General features: G+C 33.9%; 1 protein-coding gene across 2 annotated transcripts in view; it reads left to right on the forward strand.

The window, feature by feature from the left end:
- LOC131157837 (alcohol dehydrogenase-like 6) overlaps positions 1-13,228 on the forward strand; it is a 56,375-nt gene extending 43,147 nt beyond the window's left edge. Inside the window, exon 10 of one of the 2 annotated variants that reach the window (XM_058112244.1) lies at positions 12,967-13,228. In XM_058112244.1, the coding sequence (XP_057968227.1) occupies positions 12,967-13,083 (117 nt within the window). In that variant the 3' untranslated portion in view covers positions 13,084-13,228. The remainder of the gene's footprint in view (positions 1-12,966) is intronic. The other variant, XM_058112245.1, reaches the window with a different exon arrangement.
- Positions 13,229-14,122: the final 894 nt, after the last annotated feature.

Genomic DNA, 14,122 nt, shown 5'->3' on the forward strand with positions numbered 1-14,122 from the left:
TAAAGCACTCTTGGATGTTATTCAATTCTTCCAAACATCCTTCCTCACTTCACAAATAAGTACTTTGAATCTTTAAAGTCTTTGCAGCCATTCCATACTCCATACAAGGGCTAATCAATTATTTATTGGAGTTTACCTACAAATCACAAATATCACACAATAATTTCTATATGCATGTTACGTAGATGATTTAACTTATTTATGTGCACTAAGATGGCGTATAAATGTTCATAAATATGCAATCTTATGTACTAATCACACCCCCCAACTTGCACATTGCTAGTCCCTAGCAATCAAAATAATTTTAAAGAAAACTTCAAATGAAGTACAAAATTGGAAAATAAAGCCCTTTCATTGGGAAACACGATTGCATTTAGTGCATGCAACTAGCCTTTAATCCCCTAGGTTCCCCTTAGTGGATGAGTTATAGTCTCGTGAGGGCTTGCAGAGATGATACCCACAAACATCATCATGCTGTCAAAAGAAAATAGCAATGACTACAGTAAAAATAAAAATAAATGAACAAAAAAATAAAATAAAATAAAATAAACTACTACTACCTTAAAAAAAAAATAAAACTTAAAACAATAAATCTCTTGTCCAACTTATGAGTTTTAAACTAGTCCAATAAATAGAATGCTCAATTAATTAATTTACTTCTAAGTAATAGGAAGTTTTTAGAGTAAAGCTCAAATGCATCAATCCAACTCTCGATGTGTAAGTAAATTTAGCCATTCAAAATAATCCAAGTTATCTAAATGCAGATGAATTTAGAGACCAAGCTTGTGAAACTAGGCTTGAGAAGATTGCCTAAGACCATAAATGGCCTTATGGTACTAAACTGCATAGATTCTTATAAGATCAGGGCTTTTATGTGCACGCTTGACTTTACGAGGCCATAAGTTTGAATATCTGTGTAATGTGTTTGGAAGCCAGCAAGGCAAGTGATCTTTTGTTTTTGCATTATAGGGTAGCTAGGCAGATGTTGGTTTTTCTTTTCTTAGTCTTTGAAGAGGCTTTGGTGCTTACTGCAAACGTGGAAGTTTTCCTAATGGTTCGCTACAGAGGTTTTGAGAGGAGTAAGAAAGGAAAAGTTTTATAGAGATGTGCAGCGTTTGGCATTCTCTAGACTTTGTGGATCGAAAGGAACACATAGGCCTTCAATGGAAAAATAAATTCTGTGCATTTCCTTTGGGATAGAGTCGTTTTTTTGAGCTCTTTCTTTGGTTTTTTTTTAAGGGATGTTATTATCAAATCTCCAAAGGGATTGGAGAAGGGCTTTGATGCAATGTTTTTATTTCTTTTGTTTCTTTCCATTGTTTGGAAGGATTTCTTTTCCTCCCTTTTGTGTAATTCCTTATCCTTTTCTTTATTATACCTTCTTTTTCTATTAAAAATAAATAAATAAATGGCCTTATGCAACTTATATACTTTACTGCCCCCTCCCCCTTGAGTAACTTACCTTGGAGGTTGCTCCATGTTTACCTCTTCCTGCAAATCTCTATACAAGAAGGCATTCTTCACATTCAACTGGTATAAGGGTCAATCAAAATTAACTACCCAACAAGATCAATGCACGAATAGAATTTAGTTGAGCAACATGAGAGGTCTCAAAATAATCGATTCCCTAGGTTTGGGTGTACCCCTTGGCTATCAAACTGAGCCTTAAGTTGTTCAATTTGATGGCGTAGACCCAACAATCAACTCCTTACCATCCACCAAGTCCCATGTACCTTGAGTGGTCGATGCATCCATTTCTATATCCATTGCATGCTTCCACCTAGGATTTGCAAGTGCTTCAAAATGTGAGGAAGGGATGAAAACAAAGGAAATAGACGAAGCGAAACAACACATAGGACTAGAAAGGTGAAGAAATGAAACATAATGAGTTGTAGGATAAGAAACTAAGGAATGTTGAGAAAAATATTCGAGTACTTTTTTGATAAGCAATAAGCAAATCCAAGTCATATTGGGATGCATCTATAGTACCAAAAATAAAAACAGCAATTAGAAAAAGAGTTGGTTGCTTGGTGATAATGATGTCTATGCTTGCTTTTTGTCATACATAAACCCTCACTTATTTTTCTGGGTTAATAATTGTTATTTGTAACGAGAGAAGATTTCTAAAGAGGAACAATGATGGGAATAGGAGGATTAACACATGAGGGGTGATCATAAGTTGTTAATGGACAAATAAGGGGTCCACTCAAAAAGGTGGCGTGTGCACTAACATATTTCTTGTAAGTGTGGAGATTATAACATCTATAACCTTTCTGAGTTCTAACACATTTAATAGCACGAGGAGAGAATTTATCCTAACTAGTATGTAAACAAAACGTGTGCATCAAAAGACATGAGGTACACCAGAGAACATGAATGTTTATGGGTACACGATAGAGATGGGAATTTGTCCTCCTATAACACTGCGGGGCAGCCTGTTGAGCAAAAAGCAAGTTGTAAGAAGAGCACAAGTGGTTTTAGGAACATGCATATAAAGGAGGTCAAGTAAATGTCTACTTTTTTCTTTTAGCTACTCTATTCTATTGAGGGGTATAAACATGATGTTTGATGAATATTCCTTTTGGACAACCTAAAAGATTGAAGCTCATTTTGAACAAATTCAAGTGCAGTATAAGATCGAAGAATTTGTATACCAATGTTAAATTGAGACAACACATTCAAAAATTCATACTTGTCTTTTAACAAATAGATTTAGGTTTGGAAAAAAAAAAAAAAAGGGGAGCCCAGTGCATAAAGCTCCTGTGTATGTGGGGTCTGGGAAATGGGCGAACCACAATGGGTCTATAGTACGCAGCCTTGCATTTTTGCAAGAGACTGTTTCCACGCCTCGAACCTGTGAAGGTCACATGGTGAGTTGTGCCTAAGCTCCAGGTTATACATGAAAAATCATCCACAAAGTACACAAAAAATTGTTGACAAGTCATATTCTCCTTTACATGGACCCAAATATCTGAATGAATAAAAGAAGACAATGATTTACTACAAACTCGATTCTCGATGGAAAAGATGTCCTCCCATGCTTCTCCGATCGACACATAGAATTTGCAAAACAAGAAACAAACCTGAACATGGGAAAAAAATTCTTGTAGATTTTAAAAGGATGGATGACCGAAAAGAGTGCTATTTCTCAAGAGAAACATCATGAGTTGAAATTAAGGAAGCGGCAAGTTAAGAAATGAATCTACTTTCACCACCATTGGGATAGTACAAGTTGCTTTTTTAAGCCATATCTTCTTCTTTGTTTAGAAATCCTGAATGACACAATGAGAAGGAAAGAAAGTCATAGAATTGTTATGATATTTAGTTAAATGACTAACTGATAACACGTTTAAGGGAAATTTAGGCACATATACGATAGAGGAAAGAGACATAGAAGGATATGACAGAGTATTGCCACAACTAGAAATTGGTGTAACTGAATCGTCGAGAAGAGTAACTTTAGGGTGTAAAGTAGTGGGTTTCAAGGATTGAATAAATTAAGTCTACTTGTTATATGGGAGGAGGCCCCAGAGTTAATAACCGAGGTGAAGAGGATGAAGGGGCAAGTAGCCCAATTGTACTTGAATGGGCTGTAGTAGCAGTAGATGTAGAAGACTGAGTTTGTAGTTGTTGAACCATGTGGACAAGATTGTTATACTCCTTTGGTACACGGTAGATGGTGTACTTAACTCCTTTGTGAAGTGGCAAGGTGCACTTGAGATCTTAGTAGTGGAATCATCCTTGGCAAGGGACTTATTTTCCCAAGTCAATTTCCTAAGGAGATCCCAACAACTATCAACAATATGAGTTCCTAGCAACAATGCGTGCAAATGAGAGAATTCACACGACAAACTACTCGTCCTACTGTGTTGATACTCATTTTTGATCAAACAATTAAAATCGAGTGATTGAACCACACATCAAGAACTAAGAACCACACATCAAGAACTAAGGGCAACTAAAATCCTAGTTCTTTCTTTCTTTTTGTCCATTTGGGACATATTTGCTCATTTTTGACCAATTTTGACCATTTCAAGTGATATGAGACGATCCAAAATGGTTAGGAGTCATCTAGGGGGAGTTTCGGGCTTTTTTATGAAAATCTAGAAAACCCTCTTCTTTATCTATTTGGGGCATTTCCATTCCTTTTTGATCAATTTTGAATATTTCGGATGACTTGAGAGAGCCCAAAATACTCAAGAGTGATCTACGAGAATTTTGAATTTGTACACGAAAATCTCCGTCTTTGGGATTTTCCTCCTTATTTTGCAATTTTCTACCATTTTTGGAATTTAAAGAAATTTTTGAATATTTTTCCTAAGCCTCTATTAATGATTTTCTTCATTTTGGTTAATTAAAAAAAATCAAAAATGAAAAAATTAATTAATTAAATGATTTAAAAAAAATCACCTAGGCATGTGCAAACATGTGCTTGGTCAAAATGGCTCCATTTGGAGTTAATGGTCAACATGGGAGGGGATGCACACGTGGCCGCTCACATGCACATGTGGAGGCATTCGTGCCAAAATGACATTGTTTTTTGGTGTTGATTTTTAATTAAGAAAGGCGTGCCTATGTGTGCATGCACTCACCCCACTTATTCAAACGACGCAGTTTAATTGCTTTTTAAATTCATTTTTTTTTAACTAGGGCCCAAAGTTATGTCTTTTGGAGCCCTAGTTATCTCCTCCTCCCCACTTGCTTGGCTGCCTAAAACGCACTGAACTCCATCTTTTTTTGGCGGCAACCTCCCAAACTACCTTCCCCTCATCCATTCAACTTCCCAATACCTTCAATCAACCTCCCTCATCCCTCAATAACTGCCCCAAACCTCTCTCTCTCTCTATAAAAACTCACAGGGTGGGGGATATTTGGCAAACACGAACTGGGGGGAAGGCATTTTCCTTCTTGATTAATCTCTCTCTTTCTCTCTCTCCCATATTTTCTCTCCTTTTCTCTCTCTCTCTCTCTCTCTCTCTCTCTCTCCTTGTCTCACTCTCTCTCTTAAAATATTTATGCACTATGGTATATATATACACACACATTAATTTGCATATATATGCTAATATGTATATTTGCATATTATTATGTACATAATAATATATATTTGCTTATATATATCAATATATTTGTGCATTATTATACTATATATTAACATATATTTACATACATATGTTAGTATGTATATCTGAACTTCATTAGGTATATGTTGGCTTATATTTGCTTTTATATATATATATATATATTAGTAAATCTTTGCATATATGTGTTAATATATATTTGCTTATGTATATTAATATATGTTGTGCATTATTGTACATTTATTTTAGTATCTATTTGCATAGATATGTTCATATATATATTTGCATATATATGTTAATATACATTTGTATATCATATTATCATATGTATATATTAGTATATATTTGCTTATATATATTTATGTGTTTGTGCATTATGGTACATATATATTTGTATATCATTGTAGCACATTATATTATATGTACATTAATATATGTTTGCATATATGTGTTACACTCTTTATTTACATACATGTATAAATGTACATATATGTATGTGTATACATATATGTCATTGTGTGCATATTGTCTTGTATAGTAATTTGTTTGCATATTAGTGAATTAGTGTGTGCATGATAGTGTATATAACTCCGCCGCCTGTGATGCAAGGGTTGCGTTAGGTAAGTTGATAGCCAGCATAAAATTTTTTAGATCACTATGATATGAATCCTTACTGAATATTTGTTAGGGCATCCCTTTACGAGCGACGCGTTGCAGTTGTACCACCCGGCTTTAGCAAAAAGTGGGCGAGGTTAGGCTAGGTCATCGCCCCAAAGCGACAAGCCGTGTTGGTGCTTGGGCACGGTGTCAAATATGCAAGGGTTCTTGCATCATTTTGGACGTGGGCAGGTAAAGAAGTTAGTTTAGGAAACTAGGATTAGGTTAGAACTTGAAATATAGGGACACTTAAGGGTAAAAGCATGGAAATTATGGACTCAATGATTAGACGAAAAATTAATATAATTTTCCTTCAAGAAACTAAGTGGGTGGGGGAGAAAGTTAGAGAAATTGACAAATTAGGATTTAAACTTTGGTACACTAGAAAAGAAAAACATAAGAATGAAATATGAATTACTATAGACAAAAACATAAAGATAGCGTTGTTGACATAAACAGAGTAGGGGATATAATTATAAAAATCAAGATGATATTAGGCCAAGAGATAATAAATATCATTAGTGCTTATGGTCCTCAAGTAGGTTTAGTAGAAAATTTTAAGAGACAATTTTGGGAAGATATGGATGGTATTATACTAGCCATACTAGGGACTGAGAAAATATTTATAGGAGGAGATCTAAGTGGACACGTTGGAAGGGATGATAAAAGTTATGAGAGGATACGTAGAGGATATGGATATGGAGACAAAAATGAGCATGGGGAGATGATCTTAGACTTCATTATGCTATATGATTTTAGTGTAATGAATACTTGCTTTAAGAAGAGAGAAGAACACTTAATAACCTTTAAAAGTGGACAAAATAGAAATCAAATAGATTTCTTTTTAACTAGGAGAGTAGATCGTTTATCATGCAAGGATTGTAAAGTTATTCTAGGTGAATGCCTAACACACAACATAAAGTTTTAGTGTTAGATATATGTATTAAAAAAATGGAAGAAAAAGGATAAAATAAGTCAGTGTCAGAGAACTAGATGGTGGAACCTAAAAGGAGAAAATATAATAAAATTTAAAAATAAAATTGTCAAAGATGGGGATTAGACTATAGAGGATGGGATAGATACAAATACTTTTTGGAGTAAATTTTAGGTCAATCAAGGAGAAGATTTTTGAATAGCAAAGAAAGTTGGTGGTGGGATAAAGATGTCCAAAAAACCGTGAAGACAAAAAGAATTTGGTATAATACGTGGCAAAAATATTGAAACATGGATAATTTTCAAAAGAATAAAGAGGTGAGAAAAGATACAAAAAAGGTTGTTAGTGAAGCTAAATATAAATCTTTTATTAGTTTGTAGGATAGATTAGATACAAAGAAGGGGAAAAAGATATATTTAAACTTGTTAAAGTTAGAGAAAAGAAGAGTAAGGACTTAGGAAATGTAAAATGTTTAAAAAATGAGGATGATATTGTTTTGGTTAAGGACGAAGACATAAAAGAAAGATGGCGAAGTTACTTTAGTAAGTTTAATGAAAACCAAATAGAAGGCTTAAACTTAGATTTGACAAATGCGGAAAAAACTAAACATATGAGATTTATTTGCAAAATTAGAGTTAATGAAGTCAAGTTTGCACTAAAAGAGATGAAAAATGGGAAAACTATTGGACCGGATAACATCCCAATTGAAGTTTGGAAATGCTTAGGTGATAACGGATATATATGGTTAACTAATTTATTTAATACAATTATAAAAACTAAGAAAATGCCAGATGAATTAAGGAAAAGTACTTTAATGCCTATATATAAAAATAAAGGAGATATTCAAAATTGTAATAACTATCGTGAAATTAAACTTATGAGTCATATGAAGAAACTATGGGAAAGGGTAGTTGAACAAATATTAAGGGTAGAAACAATGGCCTCAGAAAATCAATTTGGTTTTATACTTGGGAGATCTTCTATTGAAGCTATATATCTTTTAAGAAGATTAATGGAAAAGTTTAAGAAAAAGAAGAGGGACTTGCATATGGTATTTATTGACCTAGAGGAAGCATATGTTAGGGTACCTAGGGAAGTTCTATGATGGGTGTTAGAAAGAAAGGATATACGTAGTAGGTATATTGATGTCGTTAAGAATATATACAATGGAGTAATGGCTAGTGTAAGGACTATAGATGGAGAAACTAGAGAATTTCCAATCACCATAGGTGTACATCAAGGATCTACTTTGAGCCCTTATCTTTTTGCTTTGGTGATGGACCAACTGACTAACAGTATTGAAAATGAGGTTCCGTGATGTATGTTGTTTGTAGAAGATATTGTATTGATCGATGAAACTAGGGGCGGAGTAGAGACTTAGTTAGAATTATGTAAAGAAGTTTTGGAATCTAGAGGCTTTAGGATAAGTATAATAGACAGAATATATGAAATGTAATTTCTGTAATGGTAGGAGGAATATTGGAGACAAAGTTAAACTTGATGAAGAAATAAATAGCACTTGTGGATTTCGATATGTTGGATCTATTATGCAAGTTGGAGGAGAAATTGAAGATGATGTAATGCATAAAGTTAAAACAGGTTGGGTAAAATGGAGAAGTGCTTCAAGTGTGCCTTGTGATCATAGAATACCCTTAAAATTAAAAGAGAAGTTTTATAAGATGACTATAAGACCAACTATGCTATATGGATTAGAATGTTGGGCAATAAAGAAACAAAATATCCAAAAAGTAAAAGTTGCCGAGATGAGAATGCTTAGATGGATGAGTTGTATAACATTGAAAGATAAATTAAGGAATGAACATATTTGCGGTAAGTTAGGTATAGCTCTTATAAAAGATAAGATAAGGGAGGGACGACTCAGATAGTATGGATACTTACAACGTAGACCACATAGTGATGAAGAGTGAGTTAGTGACTATGGGGGGTAGTAAAAGGAGTAGGGGTAGACCTAAAATAATTTAAAATGAGATAGTAAGGATTTAATAGTTATGAATTTGTCAAAAGAAATGGTCCATGATTGCATAAATTGGCGGAAAAAGTTTCAAATAGTTGACCCCACCTAGTGGGACTAAAGGCTTGGTTTTGTTGGTGTTGTTGTATGATAGTGTATATGTATGTCATTAATTTGGTTTCTTTTCTTAAATGAAAAATACATGAAAAAATAAAATAAAAAAGGAAAAACGGGCGGAAGTAGGGTGACCTTCATGAGATTAATTTCCTTGTATAGGCTCCACGAATTTTTAAAAAAAAATACAAAAAGAGAGAGAAGAAAACCAAAGTCCTTTTTTTTCTTTAAAAAAATGAAAATAAATTCTTGGTTTTCCAAAATTGGATTTTCCCGATATGATTTCTTTTCCTAGATAAAAGCCCTTTTCTTCTGTTAAAAAATGAAAATAAATCCCTAGTTTGCCAAAATTGAATTTTCCTAAAATTGATTTATTTTTCAAAATAAAACTATTTTTCTCTTAAAAAATGAAAATAGATCCCCGGTCTTCCAAAATTGGATTTTCCCAAATTTGATTTTTTTCTTTTTCAAAATAAAAGCGTTGTTTCTCTTAAAGATGAAAATAAATCCCCTAATTTTCAAACTTGGATTTTCTTGAAAATGATTTATCTTCCAAAATATAAAACCATTTTTCTCTTTAGATAATGAAAATAAATCCTCGATTTTCAAAAATTAGATTTTCTTGAAAAAATTGATTTATTTTCAAATAAAAAATATAAGTCCTTTTCTCAAAAATGAAAATAATTGCTTTAATTTTTCCAAAATTTAGTTTTTCCTCAAAATTTTCTGCTATTCTCTTAAAATTAGATTTTTCACATAGAGGATTCATTTTTGAAAATAAAAACTTCCGAAGAACTTGTAGAATTGATCCCGATTACTGGGTATGTAGACAGCCTACACCAAAAGTGGAAGTTTAGTCTAAAAACACAAAAAATGTTTTTTTTTTTTTTTTTGTAAAGTAAACCCAAATTTGTTTTCAAAAAACAAAGGAAAGATTACTGAGATCTTTGTGAGATTTAGTCCTCTGTGAAGGTCTCACAAAGCATCCCTTTTTCAAAAACGAGAGAGAGAAACACAAACGCATGTAAATGCAGTAACCATTCTCTGAAGGGGTGCCGTTAGGGGTGCTATGCGCAAATGCACTATCAAACCCAAAAATCTCTTTCCTATAGGTTTTCTCTTTATTTTTACTTGTATTTTTCTTAACAATAAAGTGGCAACTTCTTGTGCTTGCATTTGAAAACTAGCCACCCTTTTCTTTTAGGTTTGTCATGTGGTCCATCTCTCGTTGGCTGGCCTGGCCCTGGTGGCTGGCATTGACAATATGCTACCTCTGCCACATTTTCTTTCAAAACCCGTCCTCATCCTCTTAACACTTCCCATACCATGGTTGGAGGCAGTGCTTAACCATGGCTGAACTATCATGGGAAAAAGCTTGAGAAGAAGATTAATAGTCATCTTTCCATTGGATTCTAGCACATGCATTATTCATGTATGGTATGGATTCACTGACAAGATTCGGATCACAGATGGGTTGAAGCTCAAGACAACCCAAACAAAAACTTGGCAGCCAAAAACTGTCCTTTGTCTTTTAATCATCTCTATGTCGGGGTTAACTGATTTATAGATGTTGAGTTCCTTCCACATACTCTTTTAAGTGCTATAGTACTCACTAATGGACCTACCTACTTGGTTATATTTGAAAAGCTTCTCATATAGGTCAAAAACACTGGTATCATTTTTATCTTGTGAGGAATTTTCACGAAGATATCCTGTACAGCCTTCTCTGTTCTATGAAACACCATGTTCCTAGCAATTCATGGCTCCATGCTATTCCACAACCACCCAAGCATATGTCATTGGTCATTCTCTTCCATCCAATCTTCATAATCCTTAAGAGTTTGGAGATGGAGGAGAATGCAACAAATACTTGGTCTCCTTTTGCATTAATATACACACGAACTGCCTGAGACGACAATAGGTAGTCGGAGGATCCAACCAATTTGATGGTTTTTATCTCGGCTGAAGGTCTATAGAACCATTAAAACCACCCTCTATACACTACAATCAGCACACACCAGCGTCGGGAATCCATAACACAGCAACTGTGCAAAATCAGGCAGCACACACAGGCACAGAGCAGCACTTAAGAACTTCAAATATCCAGAACCTCAAGAGGCAGCTCTGACCATGAAACTGAACTTACAATCCTATGAGGAATTACTTGACTATGCAGAAGAAGGCAGATCACAAGAAGCACCACAGGCACTTAAGCAGCTGTAGGCATTATTACTCGCAGCAACTAGAAGTGAGTGCTGGCAAGAACAAGAAATAGTCATTGAACACCAATTGAAACCATTGGCAACTGATAAAAGATTGCAAGCGAGCAAGGAAGCAATCACGAATGCACAGCATTAAAATATTGTCATCATGTCACAACCAACTGGTGGATAGCAGAGCAGCACCGACTGCAAATCCAAAATAGAGTAACTGCTTCACATCTGCAAACCACCACAAACTCACAAAGCATTCTGTAAAAGATGCTGCACAGAAAAACCAAGAGGAAAAGTGACTCTAAAAGACTCAAACCAATCAAAATCAGATTTGAGAACTAATTAGGGGAAGATGAGAAAAAAAAAAAAAAAACGAAAAAAAGCTCAGATAAATATGATTTAGAGGAGATTAACACTCTGATACCATGTTGTAAGAAGCTACAAATGGAGTAGAGAAGAGAAGAGAAGAGAAAAGGAGAAGAGATGAAGAGAGCAAGAGGAAAAAAGGAGTTGGCTATTTTCTGGAGCCTTGCATATAGCTCCAGACCTGTCCTCTTATATATTAATTAGAATAAAGAAGACTTAATTACAAAAATACCCCCACTTACAACCTAATTACTAAAATAACATATTTTCTTCTAATAATAACAGTATCAACATATTGAGGAAATAGTCCTTTCCAAATTGTATGTGGTTGGAGCTCTAATTAGGTTTTGGACTTGGTCGATGAGTCCATTTTGTCCTGTATGAGCAATGATGCTATTGTATTTGCTAAAAATCTGAAGTCTAAGAAGATGGTCTCCAAAAGTACTAGAGATGAACCAACATTATAAAGCTACTGATCATCATTGATGACACAGAGTGTAGCGAGGGAGAGTGGTGATGGTGTTCCTTAAAAAGATATTTTTCTGTTGCTCACAGAAGCTAATGGTTAAGAAGATTGGACCTTGTAGAATTTTGCACAAATTTTGGGGGAAAGGCTTATGAGGGGGAGCTTCCTAATGGGCTTGAAATATCTTTATCTTTACTTTTTCTTGTATTTATAATTACACTGCTTTTTCTGATATTCATACTTGCACTGGTGACATCCAAAATTTAGGCAATTTTAAAAGGTTGAAATTGTGCATACTTACTCAAAGGAGTGGGTCGAATGAGTGATTGAAGTTAGAAATGTCAAGACCAGAGGAAAGAAATGGTATCATATTCTTGTCGAGGGGGAAGGGAAGCAAACTTGAGAGAATTGGTGGATGAGTGAAGAAGAGTTTTAAAAAGTAGATCCTGACAATTGTAAAACTGCTAAAGTTAGCCACTCTCGCATACGCAAGTTTCTTCTTACAAGTGTGAATGATGCAGCTAGCCAAGCAGAGTTAATATAGTCAGTTGCTGTAGTAATTATTAATGAAGCCTCTTAATTTGCTGAGTTAAAGCGTGTCATTTCCTAAGCCCGCCTGTATTGTTTACAAAGTTCATTTGTAAGTCTAGTCCAAACTTTATTTATGAGGTCTTTTGATTCTATAGAAATCATTAACAGCTTTAGTCAGGAAAAATAACAGCTATAGTCGGGAAAAATCATTTTCATAGGCACATTTGCTGCCCGAGGTTGCCATGTAGTTTTGTATGAGTTAATCTAGATAATAAAGAAGGCAGTATAGAATTTTCTCATTCTATTTGCATGTCAATTCTAATTTGCTGAGAATTTTCCCCAGATATAGACATGTAGGTAAAGGAATCACCTTGTGGCACATACGAGACGATTTCACCTTGCCACTAATTCTCCCTTTTTCACTCCTAATCATTTCTGCCTTATAATTTGGCGGATTCTATAGGTTATTTACACAATGTGCGTTGCATTACATTTGTATTTTAATTGGATATTTTTGAGCGCAGGATAACACATCAAAATTTTTGCAACATTTGACGAGAATTCAGTATTGATCATGCCTTTTTATTCCTATTAATGAAGTTGTGGTTTATAATTTTTTTCTTTATGTACAGGAAATCCAGATTGATGAGCTCATCACACACAATTTGCCATTTGAGGATATTAACAAAGCTTTTGATCTCATGCAAGCAGGAAAGTGTTTGCGCTGTGTTATTCACATGTCAAAGTAGTTTTCTTCGAGATTATGGTCCATGAAACTGGTTAGAATGAGTAGTACTCTTCAGGTGTCTGAGCTGCTTATGATTGCATATATTTTTGGAAATGAGGTACTTGGGAAAGTATATTGAAGCTTCATAATAATGATTTCTTTTCTTATGCTGTGTCTGAACCAGTTACAATCTGGTCAGGAACTGAAGAAGGCCTGCTTGATAATAGCTAGGGTTACTACTAAACTTTTAATTAAAAACTTAACTTCAATTGTTCTTTGACTTGTAAGATTTGTGTTGGAAAGCTTGGATTTTAGTTCTTAAATTTGGATTTTTGTACATTTGGATAAAATGTAATACAAATTGTATTAAGTTTTGTCTAAATCTACAAAAATTTAAATTTAATGCCCTAAATTTATGTTTTCAAATATGAATTCAGATCTTAAATTTGCATATCTGAATTTGAGAAAAATAGTGTAAAATTCAATCAATGCTCCCACCCCCATAAATTTCTTTCGGGACCCTCTAAATCATTGGTTTTGTCTGCAAAATGCCCTCGAGAAAAAAACTGGTTCTTAAGAACAAAAAATTCTCTTTTATCTAAACAATCCAAAAATATTGGGCCACCCTTAATTTCTGGAATAGTTGAAATTTAAATATTTAATTTAAATATTCTTCTTACCATGGAAGCAATGTACCCACAAAACACAAGACAGGTTTGTAGGTGTTTACAAACAAACCAGAATCTTTTGAAAATACAATTTTACACTTATAAAATAAGAGTATTTTCCCAACTTTAATATTTTTTAATTAAAATTATTTAGAAATAGTTTGAATTAAACTTTTTCTCTTAAATTGATGCATACTGAAAATTACTAATTGATCTAGTGTGTATTAAGAAAAAAACGCTAGATGAGCCAACGCCTTTTAATTCAAGGACTCTACTTTGTATAGCATTTTTTACTTAAAAATATTATATGGACCGGCGATTTTCACATGTCATCCGCATACACCATCTTAAGTTAAAATTTTCTTTCTAACCTTGATTATGAACATCAATTAA

Source organism: Malania oleifera, chromosome 6 (genome assembly GCF_029873635.1).
Source record: "Malania oleifera isolate guangnan ecotype guangnan chromosome 6, ASM2987363v1, whole genome shotgun sequence".
Classification (NCBI taxonomy): domain Eukaryota; kingdom Viridiplantae; phylum Streptophyta; class Magnoliopsida; order Santalales; family Ximeniaceae; genus Malania; species Malania oleifera.